The 15,143-nt window shown below is 29.1% G+C and overlaps 5 protein-coding genes across 8 annotated transcripts; 2 read left to right on the top strand and 3 right to left on the bottom strand.

The window, feature by feature from the left end:
- Window positions 1-2,376: 2,376 nt before the first annotated feature.
- LOC106786479 (PRA1 family protein 3) lies at window positions 2,377-4,848 on the top strand. 2 transcript variants are annotated; one of them, XM_014747899.1, is made up of 4 exons: window positions 2,377-2,894; window positions 3,057-3,274; window positions 3,342-3,455; window positions 4,582-4,848. In XM_014747899.1, the coding sequence occupies exons 1-4, from the start codon at window positions 2,698-2,700 to the stop codon at window positions 4,635-4,637; spliced, it is 585 nt and encodes a 194-aa protein (XP_014603385.1). In that variant the 5' UTR covers window positions 2,377-2,697; the 3' UTR covers window positions 4,638-4,848. The 2 variants fall into 2 exon arrangements, with proteins under 2 accessions (XP_014603385.1, XP_014603386.1); XM_014747900.1 differs by lacking the exon at window positions 4,582-4,848 and having other exon boundaries at window positions 2,385-2,894; window positions 3,342-4,037.
- Window positions 4,849-5,037: 189 nt separating this feature from the next.
- Window positions 5,038-7,182, bottom strand: LOC106786476 (peroxisomal membrane protein PEX16). The gene is made up of 5 exons (XM_014747893.1): window positions 6,760-7,182; window positions 6,440-6,686; window positions 6,080-6,359; window positions 5,870-5,973; window positions 5,038-5,780 (listed from the first exon to the last, which is right to left on the bottom strand). The coding sequence occupies exons 1-5, from the start codon at window positions 6,881-6,883 to the stop codon at window positions 5,525-5,527; spliced, it is 1,011 nt and encodes a 336-aa protein (XP_014603379.1). The 5' UTR covers window positions 6,884-7,182; the 3' UTR covers window positions 5,038-5,524.
- A 177-nt stretch (window positions 7,183-7,359) lies between these two features.
- LOC106786475 (tetratricopeptide repeat protein 27) lies at window positions 7,360-10,684 on the top strand. Its single transcript, XM_014747892.1, has 8 exons — window positions 7,360-7,652; window positions 7,718-8,579; window positions 8,667-8,733; window positions 8,818-9,150; window positions 9,273-9,446; window positions 9,528-9,680; window positions 9,774-9,935; window positions 10,010-10,684. Exons 1-8 carry the CDS (start codon window positions 7,583-7,585, stop codon window positions 10,598-10,600), a joined length of 2,412 nt encoding a protein of 803 aa, XP_014603378.1. The 5' UTR covers window positions 7,360-7,582; the 3' UTR covers window positions 10,601-10,684.
- On the bottom strand, window positions 9,925-12,959 carry LOC106786477 (carbonic anhydrase 2-like). Its single transcript, XM_014747895.1, has 9 exons — window positions 12,890-12,959; window positions 12,125-12,384; window positions 11,977-12,016; window positions 11,870-11,908; window positions 11,635-11,802; window positions 11,411-11,573; window positions 11,232-11,337; window positions 10,934-11,161; window positions 9,925-10,844 (listed from the first exon to the last, which is right to left on the bottom strand). Exons 2-9 carry the CDS (start codon window positions 12,164-12,166, stop codon window positions 10,677-10,679), a joined length of 954 nt encoding a protein of 317 aa, XP_014603381.1. The 5' UTR covers window positions 12,167-12,384; window positions 12,890-12,959; the 3' UTR covers window positions 9,925-10,676.
- A 36-nt stretch (window positions 12,960-12,995) lies between these two features.
- LOC106786478 (probable low affinity copper uptake protein 2) lies at window positions 12,996-14,562 on the bottom strand. Of its 3 annotated transcripts, none has more exons than XM_014747896.1 (5): window positions 14,383-14,562; window positions 13,962-13,979; window positions 13,637-13,899; window positions 13,294-13,520; window positions 12,996-13,230 (listed from the first exon to the last, which is right to left on the bottom strand). In XM_014747896.1, exons 1-5 carry the CDS (start codon window positions 14,398-14,400, stop codon window positions 13,136-13,138), a joined length of 621 nt encoding a protein of 206 aa, XP_014603382.1. In that variant the 5' UTR covers window positions 14,401-14,562; the 3' UTR covers window positions 12,996-13,135. The 3 variants fall into 3 exon arrangements, with proteins under 3 accessions (XP_014603382.1, XP_014603384.1, XP_014603383.1); XM_014747898.1 differs by lacking the exon at window positions 14,383-14,562 and adding an exon at window positions 14,069-14,292; XM_014747897.1 differs by lacking the exon at window positions 13,962-13,979 and having other exon boundaries at window positions 14,383-14,561.
- Between the last annotated feature and the right edge of the window lie 581 nt (window positions 14,563-15,143).

Here is a 15,143-nt window from a genome sequence, read left to right as displayed (position 1 = left end):
ACAGCGCGAGGTGCGTCGTCTCCCGCAAATCCGGCCTTGCACATACCGGATCCATTGTCTACGACAAGGGCAGCTACTTCGTCGTCGCACATTGTACTATCTTCTTATCTCTGAAAGGAAAATATAATATTCCTAATTAGATATATATTTGAAATATGTTCAGGATAATATACTCAGAAATTTTGTAAGTTTCTCTTAAAGAGAACGCACCGATATTACGGACAAACTAAGAGCAGTATAATGTAGCAATCGCGAGGGTGAGCTGTGAATCAGTATGTAGCTACGGAGCGGCTGAGGCTCGCAGGCGCTGCGAAGCCAGATATAACGCTCGCGTATCGTACGCGACGCTACCGAAGATGGGCACGAGGGACGTCTCCAGGGCTGCCCAATAGATCTACCCACGCATAATGGGAAACTTACGCAGTGCTTCGACCGGGACGACGCGTAACCAGGAAACCTTTCAAGCTAAATATTCAAACATTGGGTGTATCATTGAGTGCTTGAGGGTGGACTATCGCGTCTTTTGGACATCCCTGACTACTCGAGAAATATGCGTCAATCCCCACTGACGCTTTTCTTCTGTTTTCTTCATCCTCTTCCACTTCTCTTCTCATCATCCTTTTTATTTTAACATCCCTCTTTGTCTCAACCGTTTACTTCCCTCAGCCTGACGATACATCCAAATTTGGCTATTAACTTGGAAAAGCAGTTAATTCTTTACCTAAATTTCCATGCAAAATTATCAATACCCAATTGAATTTTCTTCTTCATTTTAAGGTAATATCACATTATACACTTCTTTTAATGCTATCTTTTGCATTTGATTGTGATACTTTTTTATTCCGATGCTGCTTTACGTCATTTTTACTATTGCAATAATTATAATATTATGTTTATCTTCAATACATCTCGTTAAGATCTCATTTTCATTTATGTTGAAAAGAAAATATAAGACAGACTATTTAAAAAGTTACATTTGATCAATGAAAACTCAACTGTGGATAACACAGTTACAAGTTCTTATTGTATTCATCTTTTATCATAATATTATGCAAATAATATTAACATACTAACATACGATAACTAATAACTGTTGATTTCCATTTTTTAGCATTATTCTGCGAGTATTTTGTAACAATAAATGCAGCCACTATTTATCCGTACAATTGTATTGAATGACAATGTTTTCCATTTGTATTTATTCATTTACAATTCTTCCCTGTACGTATTAGGAAGTTTAATATACATTTACTTATTATATATACGTTCTCTTTACATTTATAAATCACATTAAGTAAGTATACAGCTTTTCTATTTAATTCTTTGCGATTTTTTTCGCTTTATCGCCAAATAATTAATAAAATAAGAATATTAACCATTAGATTTCTCGTTGCATTTTCTGGTTAACCCAAGCTCGATCAGTAAATGCTACAACTTATGGATATAAAGTATAGGATATAAGGCAGAATAGAAAAGAATATATATATATATATATATATATATATATATACATGAGCCGTTTATTTTGAAAATGGCATAAGTCACTTTTTATTTTTTTTAAATGAAAAGATACCGTTCAATTGTAATTATTGTTGCCATTAACTCGATTTTTTTTGAAATAGTGACTTATGCCACTTTTAAAATAAACGGCTCATATGTGTATAATATAAATTTAGTATACCTTATACTATCTACGATTTTAAGCGGATCACGGTATTTTGATCACAAAGATATTTCAACTAAGAAATTGAAATATTTTTTCTTGTTACATAATATCATATTGTGTTATTTTGATAATATAATAACAAATCTATCGCCACCTCTAATTTCTTGTGGCATAATTTCTTCTTATATTGATATTTTTTTAAACATGTCTAATTAACAAATACTTTTATTAGATTATCATTTTTATCTACTAGATAAATTTGCATTATTGTTAGCTAATTTAGCTTCAACAAATTTAAAAGTGCATTTTTTGTTCAAACATTTTAATTTGAAAAATTCCTCAGAGACAATTTAAATGTGACATAACCTACAGTCAGAAAGATGAAAGATAAGAACGAGAGCAAATTACACGTAGCATTGTAAATAAATATATACTAAAGAAAAAAATATAGTTTTAATAAAAAGCGATTTACTAGACATAATCGGTCATTCTATATAATATAAACAAAATAATGCAGTTTTACACGAGACATATTTGAATGGACATGTGGCGCAATCTTAACGATATTTTTGAAACCAAAAGTCATAAGTATTATACGTATATATACATATGGTTACAAACCATTATTAATAAATTAACGAGTTAATAAATAAATAAATATTGAAATGAGAAAGAATTGATAAAAAACGGGTATTAGAATGACTTGTGGAGAAATAAGTTGAATTTTGGAGAAAAAAGGTTTACATTTATTCTACAATTACCATAAAAATAGTGTGTTTCCATAAAAGTTCGAGCGAGTGGATGAGGGCGACACTAAGCATCTATAAGAGATGTTAACTAGTGTAAATGTATCTCTTGTATACTATTTGTCACCCTTGATTTTTTCTGACAAACGTCATCGTCCCAAAATATTGAACTACGTAAGAGGAAGATAATAAAATTGAGTGAAACGTTATTAATCTGCAGAGTTTTTTTAACTGCTAAGGAGTAAGGCTAATTGTTGAGGAATAAGAATAAAATTATTAAATACAATGGATAAAACTAAGATCGATACTAATTTCGAATTACCACCTCTTCGGAGTTTAGATGATTTTTTGTTAGAATCCGCTCGTTTTCAAATACCAAATTTTAAAGATTTTGATAAATGGGGCAACAGAGTCGTCAATAATATGCTTTATTATCAGACAAATTACTTGTTCATGGCTGTGATTATTTTTCTCATCGTAGGGTAAGTGCAAAGTTAAATTTTTTTCTCTATAGAATATAATCTGCGTATATGTATATGGATACGTATATTTGCACATAGATAAGCATATGCATATGCATATTTGCTTATAATAACCGTTACAATTAATGTTATAGTACAATATTGTAAACATTGTTTTTACAGATTAATTCATCCTGTCAAAATGTTCGTTGGAATGATAGCAATGATAATAATTTTAGGAGGTTTTGCTTATGTATCAACGGAAGGAAGATTGATACATCAATTTAAGCAACAATATCCAGGTGTAGGTATAATTGGCATAATATTGGCAGCATGTTTTGCTACGTACACCTTAGGATCTCTCTTAGTTTTTCTACTTGGCATTCTGTTACCATTTTCAGGTAAGTTTAATCATTTCGATAACACTTCTATAATATAGAATAATAATTGATTAATCATCTCTTACAGTTATATTTGTACATGCTTCTTTGAGATTAAGGAATATAAAAAACAAACTTGCTAATAAAATTGAAGGTATTGGCTTGGCACGAACACCGATGGGTATATTTTTGGAACATCTTGGTATGCAAGATGAAATTTTTGCATAATTTCAGCATATTTTTATAGCAAAACATTTCTTTTTAAACGATAATAAGTTAATACGATTTAATATAATAACAGTTTTGCGCAATAGTATTAATATATATTGATATTAGCTTATGCTGTGATGAATCTTATCGCTTCAAATGGATTTATCTTTTTGTAATATCTATGGCTATAGTTATATACAGAGACATTAGATATATTTCTTATGTACTTATTTTATTATTCATTTTGTCTATATTTATAGACTAAACATACAAAAGATTTATTCAAATTCTTGATATTTTACATATAGGATGGATATACGATTAAGATACGTATAATTTATTTATTGTAATCTATATATTACATGAATTACGTCACATGATATGAATTCATTTTATTTAATGTTTTAACAATATATGTATATATACATATATTGTTAAATATATGTGTTATAATATATATACACATGCATACGAATGTAAGATATTCTTACACGTTATAAACCAAAGACAGAGAAAAATGCAAATTATATATTTAATCGGTAAATAGGAAAATATACAATCCAATACCGAGACACTAATAATTCATATTTTTTATTTGATTTTTTTATTTATTCTGCTTGTATAGAATATTCTATATGTGTTATTTGTAAAACTGTATATTTACTATTATTAATATATTACATATATAGTAAAGCAAGAATTCTAAGAAAGAAAAACATTATCTTGCTTAGTACTGTGTAATTTATGAAAGACTATCATTTTTTTCAGTATATATTTCCTAATTTGATATTATGTATCATAGAATGTAAATAAAATTGTAGCAGAGCTTCCTCTTTTTCAAGGCTTAATGTCTATATTTTAATATATATATTTTTATTTAAAAAGTAGTATATATAGTTTATAATATTCATCCCAAAATTGTTCTTACGAGATAAACATTTCTAATGAATCATTTGTAAATATATCTATTAAGCTACATAGTCCTTTTACATTCCACTAAAAAAAAATTATTTTCTTTAACGTTTTTCAATGAAATTTGATTATTTTTAATTTTGCAATCAAATTTATTTTTATATATATCTAATCTTTCATTATTTTTCATTGATTGTTTTAAACAGATGTGAAGAGTGCGACGTTACGTTACCAAAAGTATTTTAATAAAATACGCGACTAACAACCAGCTTTCAAATATGCAATTGTACTATATTTAATGGCTTATGTATAATGGTCATCCATAAGAATCATTACTTTCCATGGAAAACAGGCTCTTCATATAATATTAATTATATTTTATTACCCTGTAATTTATACAATCACACAATTTGAATATACTTTATTAATATAAAAATGAAGTCTATAAATAAAATTTTATATATCGTTTATGCAAAAGGAAATAGACGTTATTAACATATATATATATATATATATATAAATATATACGATTGATACATATTAAATGATAGGTACTAAAATATTTTTACAAATAAAATTAATAAATATATAAATATAAAATATATAAATTTTTGTCAATAACCAGATCTTCCTTGTAAATTGAATTATAGGCTACACCTTTATCGTATTTGTATATTAAAGAAAATTAATGTACAGTGTTAAACACCACTCCGGGTTAAACGAGGAACTCATTTAAATTTGATTTAAAAACAAAACGGTAAATAAAACGATCTCGTACGTTAATATTTCTCGGCTCAAGTAATAATAATTATTCGTCTTGAAAGCACGTATGAAATCAGAGACTTTCTATCGAGGTTTTTTTCCCGATCTTCTTCATATCGATAACCTGTCGCCTGGAAACGTCCTTCAGCCTAGGACGACTCAAGCCAACTCGCAAAAATTGGATAAACAGAAATTTGGAATGTTTTAATTGAGCGTTATCCTGCAGTATATTTTCAATATACAAAATGCAGAGTATACGATTTATAATCGTAATAAATTTTGCTTGATATATAATTGGATTGACTAATATTTTGGAAGAAATATTTATATATTGTAAGGCACCTTATATAATTTTATAATTTCTTACGCAAACGATGTGAATATTTGTTAACGTGACCACATATAAAAATACATTTGTTGCCAATGTGGTAAATATTTTTCTATCGGTTCTGTTAAAAGTTTAGCCAAAGGCACTTTTTTAGATAAAATGTTTAGTATTGTTATTATTTTAAGACGACTATAAGTATCATAAAAAGGGGAACGTAAAATATATAACAGTATACTTAATCTTCTTTGATAAATTTCATTCCATTCTTCTTTGTTAAGTGCAGCTGCTTTTCCATAATGACTAAATAACTGTAAACTGAGAAAAATATTATTTAATACTTTGAATACTTTTTCTTCTTCTTTCGTATAAATATATTTGAATAAAAATAAAAAATTCTTTGCTACCTAGATAAATCAATGATTAAAGACAAAAACCATGGTTGCCAATTCGTTTTTCCAGTTGCAGATAAACAACCAAGATGAAACAATGGTTTTATTATATAAAGAGTCTGAAAAGAAAAAAAAACAAGAAAAAAAGGAAGAAATTATAAAATATAATAAGGAGACATATGTGTGACAATAAGAAACGTTAGATATATTATAGTTTAAACAAACCTCTGCCAACATTAACATTCGTTTAGATACAAAAGCATTATCAACGTTCTCGTTTTCATCTCTCATAGACGATATAGGTGTCCAAACTCTTGTTTCTATAGATCTAGAGGTTTTAATACTCCTAATTACGATACCACTTCGTTTCAATTGAAAACCTTCTTTCATTTGAATATCTTTGTCATCTGCTTGATTTATTTTTTTCTTATTGAGCGGCTTAATGGAAGGCCTTTTAATTACATTTTCTTTGTAGACATGTATCAAACACAATCTCATCACAGCTCTATATAAGCAAAGAAAAAAGATTTTAAATAAAAACTTTGGCAATATTTGATTGTAATGAAATTAAAACGAGAGGCTTACTTAAATATTTGTATGAACATAATAATAAGCCATTTTCCGGACTTTCCCCAAATTCTATGTGCAGATACCTCGAATAAAGCTTCCGTATATTCTAACACAGTTAACCAGATATTTATTTTTAATTGCAACTTTGGTATCTTCGAATTCATATATTTACCACCGGATATCAATAAATCATTAAACAATTCAATTAAATTTGGTATGGAATAAATAAGTTCAGATGCCAACGTAGAATTGTTATATCGACCTACAAGAGAAGATTTGTCAGAGAATAGAAATGTCCTAAGAGAAGGAGAAATACAAATAGACAAATTTATTACCAGCTGTAAAGTAAGAAAAACATCTTACTGTACTCTCCAAGTCAGCCAGTAATTGTGGATTACATTGCACCCAATGTTTATAAGATGAAATCAATTCAGAGAATCCTGAATTGATGGCATTCATGATTGATTAGACGAGTTGACGATTGGTTCAATTGAGAGTTATCTTATAATAACTAATCAATTATTTATTGTTTATTCAAAAATAAATAAACCTTTTGTGTACCTTCATGAATGATCGAATGAAAATTTCACTCTATATTTTGTTCATAATTGAACTTTGACATTTACGATCAACTTGACAACCCAACAAAATGACTGTCCAATAATTTATCTTTCAAAATTTAATGACAAATATTGACGAGTTGGACTGTAAAATGAATTCAACCAATCTTACCGAGTTATTGACCAACCAGTACTACCAACTAGGGAAGGGGAATTTAAAAATCATTGGTCTATTTTTGGACTTTTACGACCGATGAATTGGAAATATCGATTTTCCGATTAATCGATCACGGATCGCCATCCTTGTTACGAACCAACCAGCCGCACAAATATTCAATAATTTTGTATAATAAGTTAAATTTAATATTTATAAGATGATGAATAAACGAAGATGCATTGAATATTGTCTTTCATTTGCTTTTTGTTCATTGAATTCAATGACATTTGTAATTCTCTTTTAATTTAAATTATTCTGAATAATTTGTAATGATTTTGTCGCCACGTGCATTCACCCTACTGAACATAACCAATATTGTGTGTGTTGATCATTAAGTAAATTTACTGCAACATATATAAATGATAAATATATAAAAGAATAATGGAAGAACCAAGAGAAAGGATAGATGAGAAAATAGAAATACAACTCTTGACGAACGTCATCGATAAAGGTAAAGGAATTTTATAACGTGTATATCATACATATTTATTTATCTATGTATCATTTTTCTATTAGTATGCGACGCAGTTATCGTGAACAAAATATTAGAAGGAGAATACGAGGATGTAATTATTGAAATAGTAACTGCTAGATTATCTGAGTTGCTTAATAATAATGACGATTTGCAAGAAATCGTATATGAGGATATAGAAATGAATAAAACGAATAGCAATGAATGGCTATGCCTAAGTATAGCAAGTTTGTTTCATTTTGTTAAATATAATTGGACGGGTCCGATTATGGACGATGGAGGAATTGAATTATTATCAGTTAAAAGAGAAGAAGCGCTCAAGTATTTATCCTTGCACGATGAATGTAACGAAAACGTTAAGAAACCAGAATTTCTTTATCTTTCGAAAATAATATTCTCTAACGAGTATATGCAAAAGAGATATCCAAGTTGCATGTGGTGGTTATTGAGAAGCAATCTACTGCATCAATTTATATTAGAGGAAACTTCAGGGACGATATTTGAAGAAATAAAAATGTTAATCGCTAATATCGATACTTCACATATTTTACAATCTACTTTCTGTCAAGTTTTGTTTAATCTTGAAGTTGCACAATTTTATTTCTACTACAAAAGAATAGAATATTCAGAAAGATATTTGGCGCGAAGTGAAGAAATTGCTCAAATTAAAATGGAATTGCAAGGTGTTATGGGTAAGCGAACGAAATATCAAGAAGAAGAGAAGCCGCAATTATTTTTAAAAGTCAATGTGGAAAAAGAGGATGCATTAGAGACAAGATCTTGTAAAAACTTACCAAAGTCCTTAGATTTAAATGACGAGTTAAGACTAGAACGTATACAATTTTCTACATTTCAGGATGAAACTAAATTAGGAGCATTGGGAGAAGCCATTGTTTTAGCGAGACAGTAAGGATTTTTCCTTTCTCTCTATGTAAACAGATTTTAATAACAATGAACTTGTCTCAATAAAATGATATTTTCTTTGTTCTGTAGTACCCAGCTGCAATTGTCTCAGCCAAGAGATAAACTTACGGATGAAGAAATTATTCCATACGTAATTGTGAGTATAATAAAGTAATCTTTTTAAAAGTTCATTGTGCAGTTATATGTAAGGCAATAAGAAGAAAAATTTCTTTCCTTACAGAAAGTAATCGATAATACCAAAAATTGGTCGCTAAAAATGACAGCTCTTTGTCGTCGATGCATTTACGAAGCTAATGACAAAAGAACTGTAGAACGTTCGATGCTACAAGCTGAATATTTATTAAAAGAAATTTATGATTGTAAGGTTCCAGTCACAGAAAGACTGGACATATTTTTTTCCAGCGGAATGAAGCCTATATGGATGTTGGAAAAAATGTTAGCTAATCTCATGCTTAGTCTTGGGTTAGTAAAAGGGGCTTTAGACTTGTTTATCAAGTTGAAACTTTGGGAAGATGTTATAGCTTGTTATAACATTTTGGGATTAAAACAAAAAGTAGGATTTTCCCTAATTTATATACATACACCAAATATAATCTGTAAAGTAATATTTTTAAATGATATTATATGAAGTACTTTTAATGATTTTAATACAAATCTAGTTTAACTTCTATATAGGCTGCAGAAATTATACACCAAGAAATTGCTAAAAATGCATCTGTTAAATTATGGTGTTTGTTGGGAGATGCAACTGGCGACGTAAAGCATTATGAAACGGCATGGAAATTATCAGAGGAGAAAAGTAGTCGTGTACAGAAGCACTGGGGATTCTTTTATTTTGGACAAAAAGACGTATGTATGAATAGAATCACTATACTTGTACAAAATTAGCTCTAGTAACTAATTATTTATTAAACCTTTTTCTATATATAGTATGCCCAAGCTATACCACACTTAAAGTTGTCAGTCGAATTAAATAATATCCAAGAGAATGTATGGTTGAGACTTGGCTTTGCAGGATTACAAATGGAGGATTGGAAACTAGCGGCAATGGCATATCGACGATATTGTGCTTTAGAACAAACGGTTTGTCAATTTCTCATTATTTATACCTGACTTAGAGTTAAACAATGACTATACTTCCTTTTTACGTATATTATTCTTTAACATGAATTTCAGAATTTTGAGGCATGGAACAATTTAGCAAAAGCATATATAAAATTAGGTGATAAATACAGAGCATGGAAAGTTCTTTACGAGGCGATTAAATGCAATCATGATCGTTGGGAAGTTTGGGATAATTTGATGGTCGTTTCCATTGATTTGGGACAGTTTTTAGAAGTATTATTATTTGTATTCATCTAATTTTGTAGTATAAAATATATAGTTAAATATTAATAATTCGCTCATTGCAGGTAGTAAGATGCTATAATCGCATTTTAGACTTAAAAAACGAGCATTTAGATATTCAGATTTTAGAAATATTAACGAATGCTATTGAAAAGAACATTAAAGATGCCGACGGCAAATTATGTAGAAATTCGTTACTTGTACCGACACTTCAATTATTCGGAAGAATTACATCTAAAAATACATTTAATAATTCAGATCTTTGGAGATTATATTCTGAACTAACGCTGCTTAAGAAAACGGACGTTGATGATCAGAAGGCTATACAATATTTGCAGAAAGCATATCGTGCTGCTGTTTCAGACTCCAAATGGTACCGAAAGGAAGATACAACTCTATCTGTTTTACAATTGTGCTGTAAATTATCTCAGACGTATTTACGTTGTTCGTCTTATTGTGAAGATCACGTAAAGTCGAAAAAAGCATTGCTAGGCAGTGCTAAATTAACATTACAAGGAGTTGTCAGAAAGGTCAAAGACATATATTCAGAAAATGCTATGGTAATGAAAAGTTTACAAGAAGTTGAAAAATATTTAATAGAAATTTTAAATCAACTGGAAAAATTATGCCAATTAACGCCCGACAAGTTTTGCTAACATTTTATATGTGCTAATAACTTGTTCTCATTGCTAATTACACTTGCAATAATAATAATAATAATAATAATATTGCTCAATGCCAAAACCAGAATTTAGAATCCGTAAAGTCAATGTTGGACATATTGTACTTCAATACAGAAAGCCGTCTAACAAATACTTTTCTCATTTCAATATTTTGTAATTGTCTATAATTATCTGCAAGCATGTCTTCTCCATTTGATAATATCCTAAATCTATTCATCTAACGGAATATAATATTAAATAACAGATTATTTAAATTATTATTTTTAAAACGAGAAAAAAATATAAAAAATTAACATAGGATTATACCTGCTGAAATGAAATTTTTACTGGCGTTGAAAAAATAATCCAAGTTACTGTTTCGCTACATGGTGGTACCGTCAACGAACCCTTATACGTGTAAAAAGTATCTGTATTTGTTGGCATTAAAGAAGACAGAGTAATTGAGCTGTTCATATGTTTTTTTTTGTTCACCCACTTTACATCGCTTAAAATATTCAATATGGGTTTGAGATTTTCGTTGTCTTGTTCCTGTAACTAGAGACAGTTTTACGATTAAATATAATCGTTTTTGTCCTAAAAAATGATATCAATAAATTTTCCTTACTTGAAAAAATATTCCTAATACGCTAAGACCATCCTGATAATTCAGGGCATGAGAAAAATTAGAATAAGCTGCATTTTTGTGAATTATATGCATTTCCATTGGGAATCTGCAATAATATTGATAATATAGTTGTAAAGGAAAGAAAAAAAGACCAGTAAAATCTTCACTATATCTAATACCTAACATTATTGAATGTATGCTCAGACCCTCTATTATTTTTCGCACCCCAATGAAAGTGTAAGCTTTCCATTTCATACATTTGGCCTTTCTTTAGTGTAGCTCCAAATATATAAGGTATTTCTGACTGATTTCTTGATATATTACGGTTAATATTTAAAGTAACTAGAAAAAATATTTATAAATTTCTTGATAACTTAATTATATTATGTATTTACATAGTTACCAGAGTGGCCATTATTTTCTACTGTAACAGGAAGTGGAAGCAAATCGTGATATCCAATCATTTCCAAAGCAGGTAAAGCCAGCGGGATAGAATTAGAAGATGATAATGCTATCGGAGACTGCAATTTTCCAGCGCATAACTTGAATTGTTTTGCCCACATGTGTTGATCTGTGTTGTATGATCAATTTAGAAAAAGTCGTTATAGTATAAACGTTATTATAAACCTAAAGTTTACCTCGTTTTCTATAGCCAAAGTGGCCAAAAGTAAATGGTACTAGAAAGAAGAAGATAGCGTATCAATGAATTTGATGCTTTTTACTTTGATAGAGTTTATCTACTTACACAAAATCAGTAGAATCATAATAAAGTTAGATTTGTGCATCTGTAAATATAAATATCAATGTTAATGATAGTTGATTAAAAATATAAGAGATCAAATTATAATTAGATTTATATAGAATTAATGAAATATCGTGAATAAATTATTTACTTTGGCTCCCATGATATTACTGACTGTATTGACAAGGTGCATATGCTAGACTGAGAGAATCGCGCACTGCTACTGTGCTTATTATTCATTCCTTTCTTTATTCATTATGAATTCGATAGAACACATTCTATCATTGAACACAAATTTGTATAACAAAAGTTTCATTCGAGTCACATTTTTATTTCTCGAATAATAAAGCTACAAATAATTGTAGCTACAAATTATTCACATGGTTAGATAATGTGCATATCTAGATTATCCTAAAATTAAATTATAATGAATATTTGAAAAATGTATTTCATAAGAGTGATCATCTCCGAAATGTTACTTATTTTCATTCGTAGATTAATGTGCATAATGTCATTATTTGCGTTTTAAAAGATCAATTATCTGCATTACCATTTACAAAATATATATAATTAGCATTCATTTTAAACATCTGTCACTCAAATGGCATCGTATGTAACAACAGATACATGGAAACAAAATTTACACACCTAACAGACATATTACATAATTACAAGATTACAAAAGAAAAGAATACTTCTTGAAAAAGTTACAATTATTAAAATTACAAAAGAAAATCATATTCAAACAGATTGGATAAATGATGAAAATAAATATATCTTAAGAATAATATAATATTCGTTTTTGAATTATACAAGATTATTATCTTTATCTTTTAAAAGGTTCTGGCTATGAACATTTCTCGGAGCATTCTTATAACAAGTCAGTTTTTTATTAAATAACTTATATGCAATTTACTTGTTTTCCCTTTGTCCAGCTTTTTATTATGATATGCATTGCGCCACAAGTAAAATCGAGCTAATGGTTGCTTAATATAGGGCGTTATAAAAGCAATTAGTTATCATTTTATTAGTTTCAATGATTTTATTCTGTTATTTATTTTATTGTAATTTTTCGTTGTACTCAATTGTAGGCACAAATATATGTCTACTATAATGATTTAAATTATAAAAAGTATAGACAAAACCCATCTTCTTAAACATCTCACTGCATATGAATCTCTACTGTTGCTTCCAATACTAATTGTTCAGCGATGACAGAAACAGCAGATTCGCGTCTTTCTTGGTTGTGAGTATTATCTACAAAAATCACAGATACAAAGACTTTGATTCATTGCTAAGCAAGAGCGATTATTAAATTACCTGTACATTTCTTGTCACACTTAATGATTTTTTGTCTTTCTTGAAATCGTCTCATATTTAATTCTATCAATACAGGACCAAATATCCAATATCCTAAACAACTTCCAATGACAAGAACAATACTAATATATACATTATATGTCATAACTGCCATCATAAGCATATAACCAAGGGTAGTATGAATAGACCAATGAAGTACTTGTAACATCCATTCGCTGCAGTTTGCGCTAATAATAGTAAATAATCATGTTAAGCGTTAGCTTAAAATTATATTTCTCTTTCGTTAGAAAAATTTACTGCATGGATTATGTATTATAAGAATTATTATTGTACAAAATAATACCAATTCCTAGAAGAAAAAGAAGCAAATGATCTTGGCGACATTTCAGACAATAAAGAAGAATTCTCTGAAGATCTAGAAATGGAATTTGATTTGAATATCGCTATTTGTTCCAATTTAATCCGAGATATTTTCATAGCCTCGTATAATATTGCAAGACTAATTAAACCTATACAAGTAGAGATAAAAGTACTAGCAGTTGAAATGTTGTACCCTGGAAACAAGAATGTACCCAGGTCTTCTCCGAACCAATACCACCTATGCATCTAGAAAAATATTTACAATATGATGTACAATTAATTGTAAACGATGTTAAATTTATATTTACCGTAATTGCTTGCAATATCTTTTAAAAGTAAAAATACATTTTCATATTAATGCACTGGTATGATAAGAGACATATATATCTAGTTAATCACTCATTCTAATATCTACCTAGCTTTACCCAAAAGACCATTGTTTACAATTACTTGTACATAATTGTAGCATTATCTATTATACATTCTTTAATGCTTATCACTAAAATCACGTTTCATATCAACGACAGAATAAATAAAAAATGTCTTTATTCAATTCAAGTTAAAATAGATAAGTATGAGATCTTAAGATTTTATTATTGACAATATTTTAAAAAAGAAATATTTAAATTAACATTGAAACGAAAGTTTTCAGGTTAGACGTCTAACCTCTAAAATCACATGCTTTTAAACACACATACTTATATATATATATATATATATATACTTAACAATTATAATGCTATTCATTATTGTTTACATCTCATTGAAAAATTAATACATAATATCCAAAACTAAAAATATCAACGATCGTTTTTACGAATGTATTTATTTATATAATACATATCCGTAAACGTGTTGTATTTGCGTGAATCTATGTACACATGAGTCTAGGCATGCGTTAGTCTATGCATGCGCGAATCAACGCATGCGTGAGTCTATGCATGCGCGAATCAACGCATATGTGAATCTATGCATACGCGAATCAACGTATGCGCGAATCTATGCACACGCGAATCAACGCATGCGCGAATCTATGCATACGCTAATCAACGCATGCGCGAATCTATGCATACGCGAATCAACGCATGCGCGAATCTATGNAATCAACGCATGCGCGAATCTATGCATACGCGAATCAACGCATGCGCGAATCTATGTATACGTAAATCAACGCATCCGTGAGTCTAGGCATGCGCGAATCAACGCATGCGTTCTCTTTATGCAAACGTAACGTCCAATATACGAAAATCGACGAAAATGGCGACAACGACGAGATTATACGAAATCGATAAATAAATAAATACTTTTCTCCTCCGCAGAAAAATAAGCAGTTTCAAAGAAATGTCTTCTATATCGTGCTTGTGTTTCGTCAAAGGAAACAAATTCTTTTGCCAGGTAAGTCAAGTATCTGTTCATCCTTCTATGATCGAAATTAAATCATAAGAATTATGGATATTTGCTTTCATTTAACATTTAACGATAACAAATGT

This window comes from Polistes canadensis, unplaced genomic scaffold (genome assembly GCF_001313835.1).
Source record: "Polistes canadensis isolate GaletaPanama2010 unplaced genomic scaffold, ASM131383v1 scaffold_75, whole genome shotgun sequence".
Taxonomy (NCBI): Eukaryota; Metazoa; Arthropoda; class Insecta; order Hymenoptera; family Vespidae; genus Polistes; species Polistes canadensis.
This window is presented reverse-complemented; position numbering and strand designations above follow the sequence as displayed.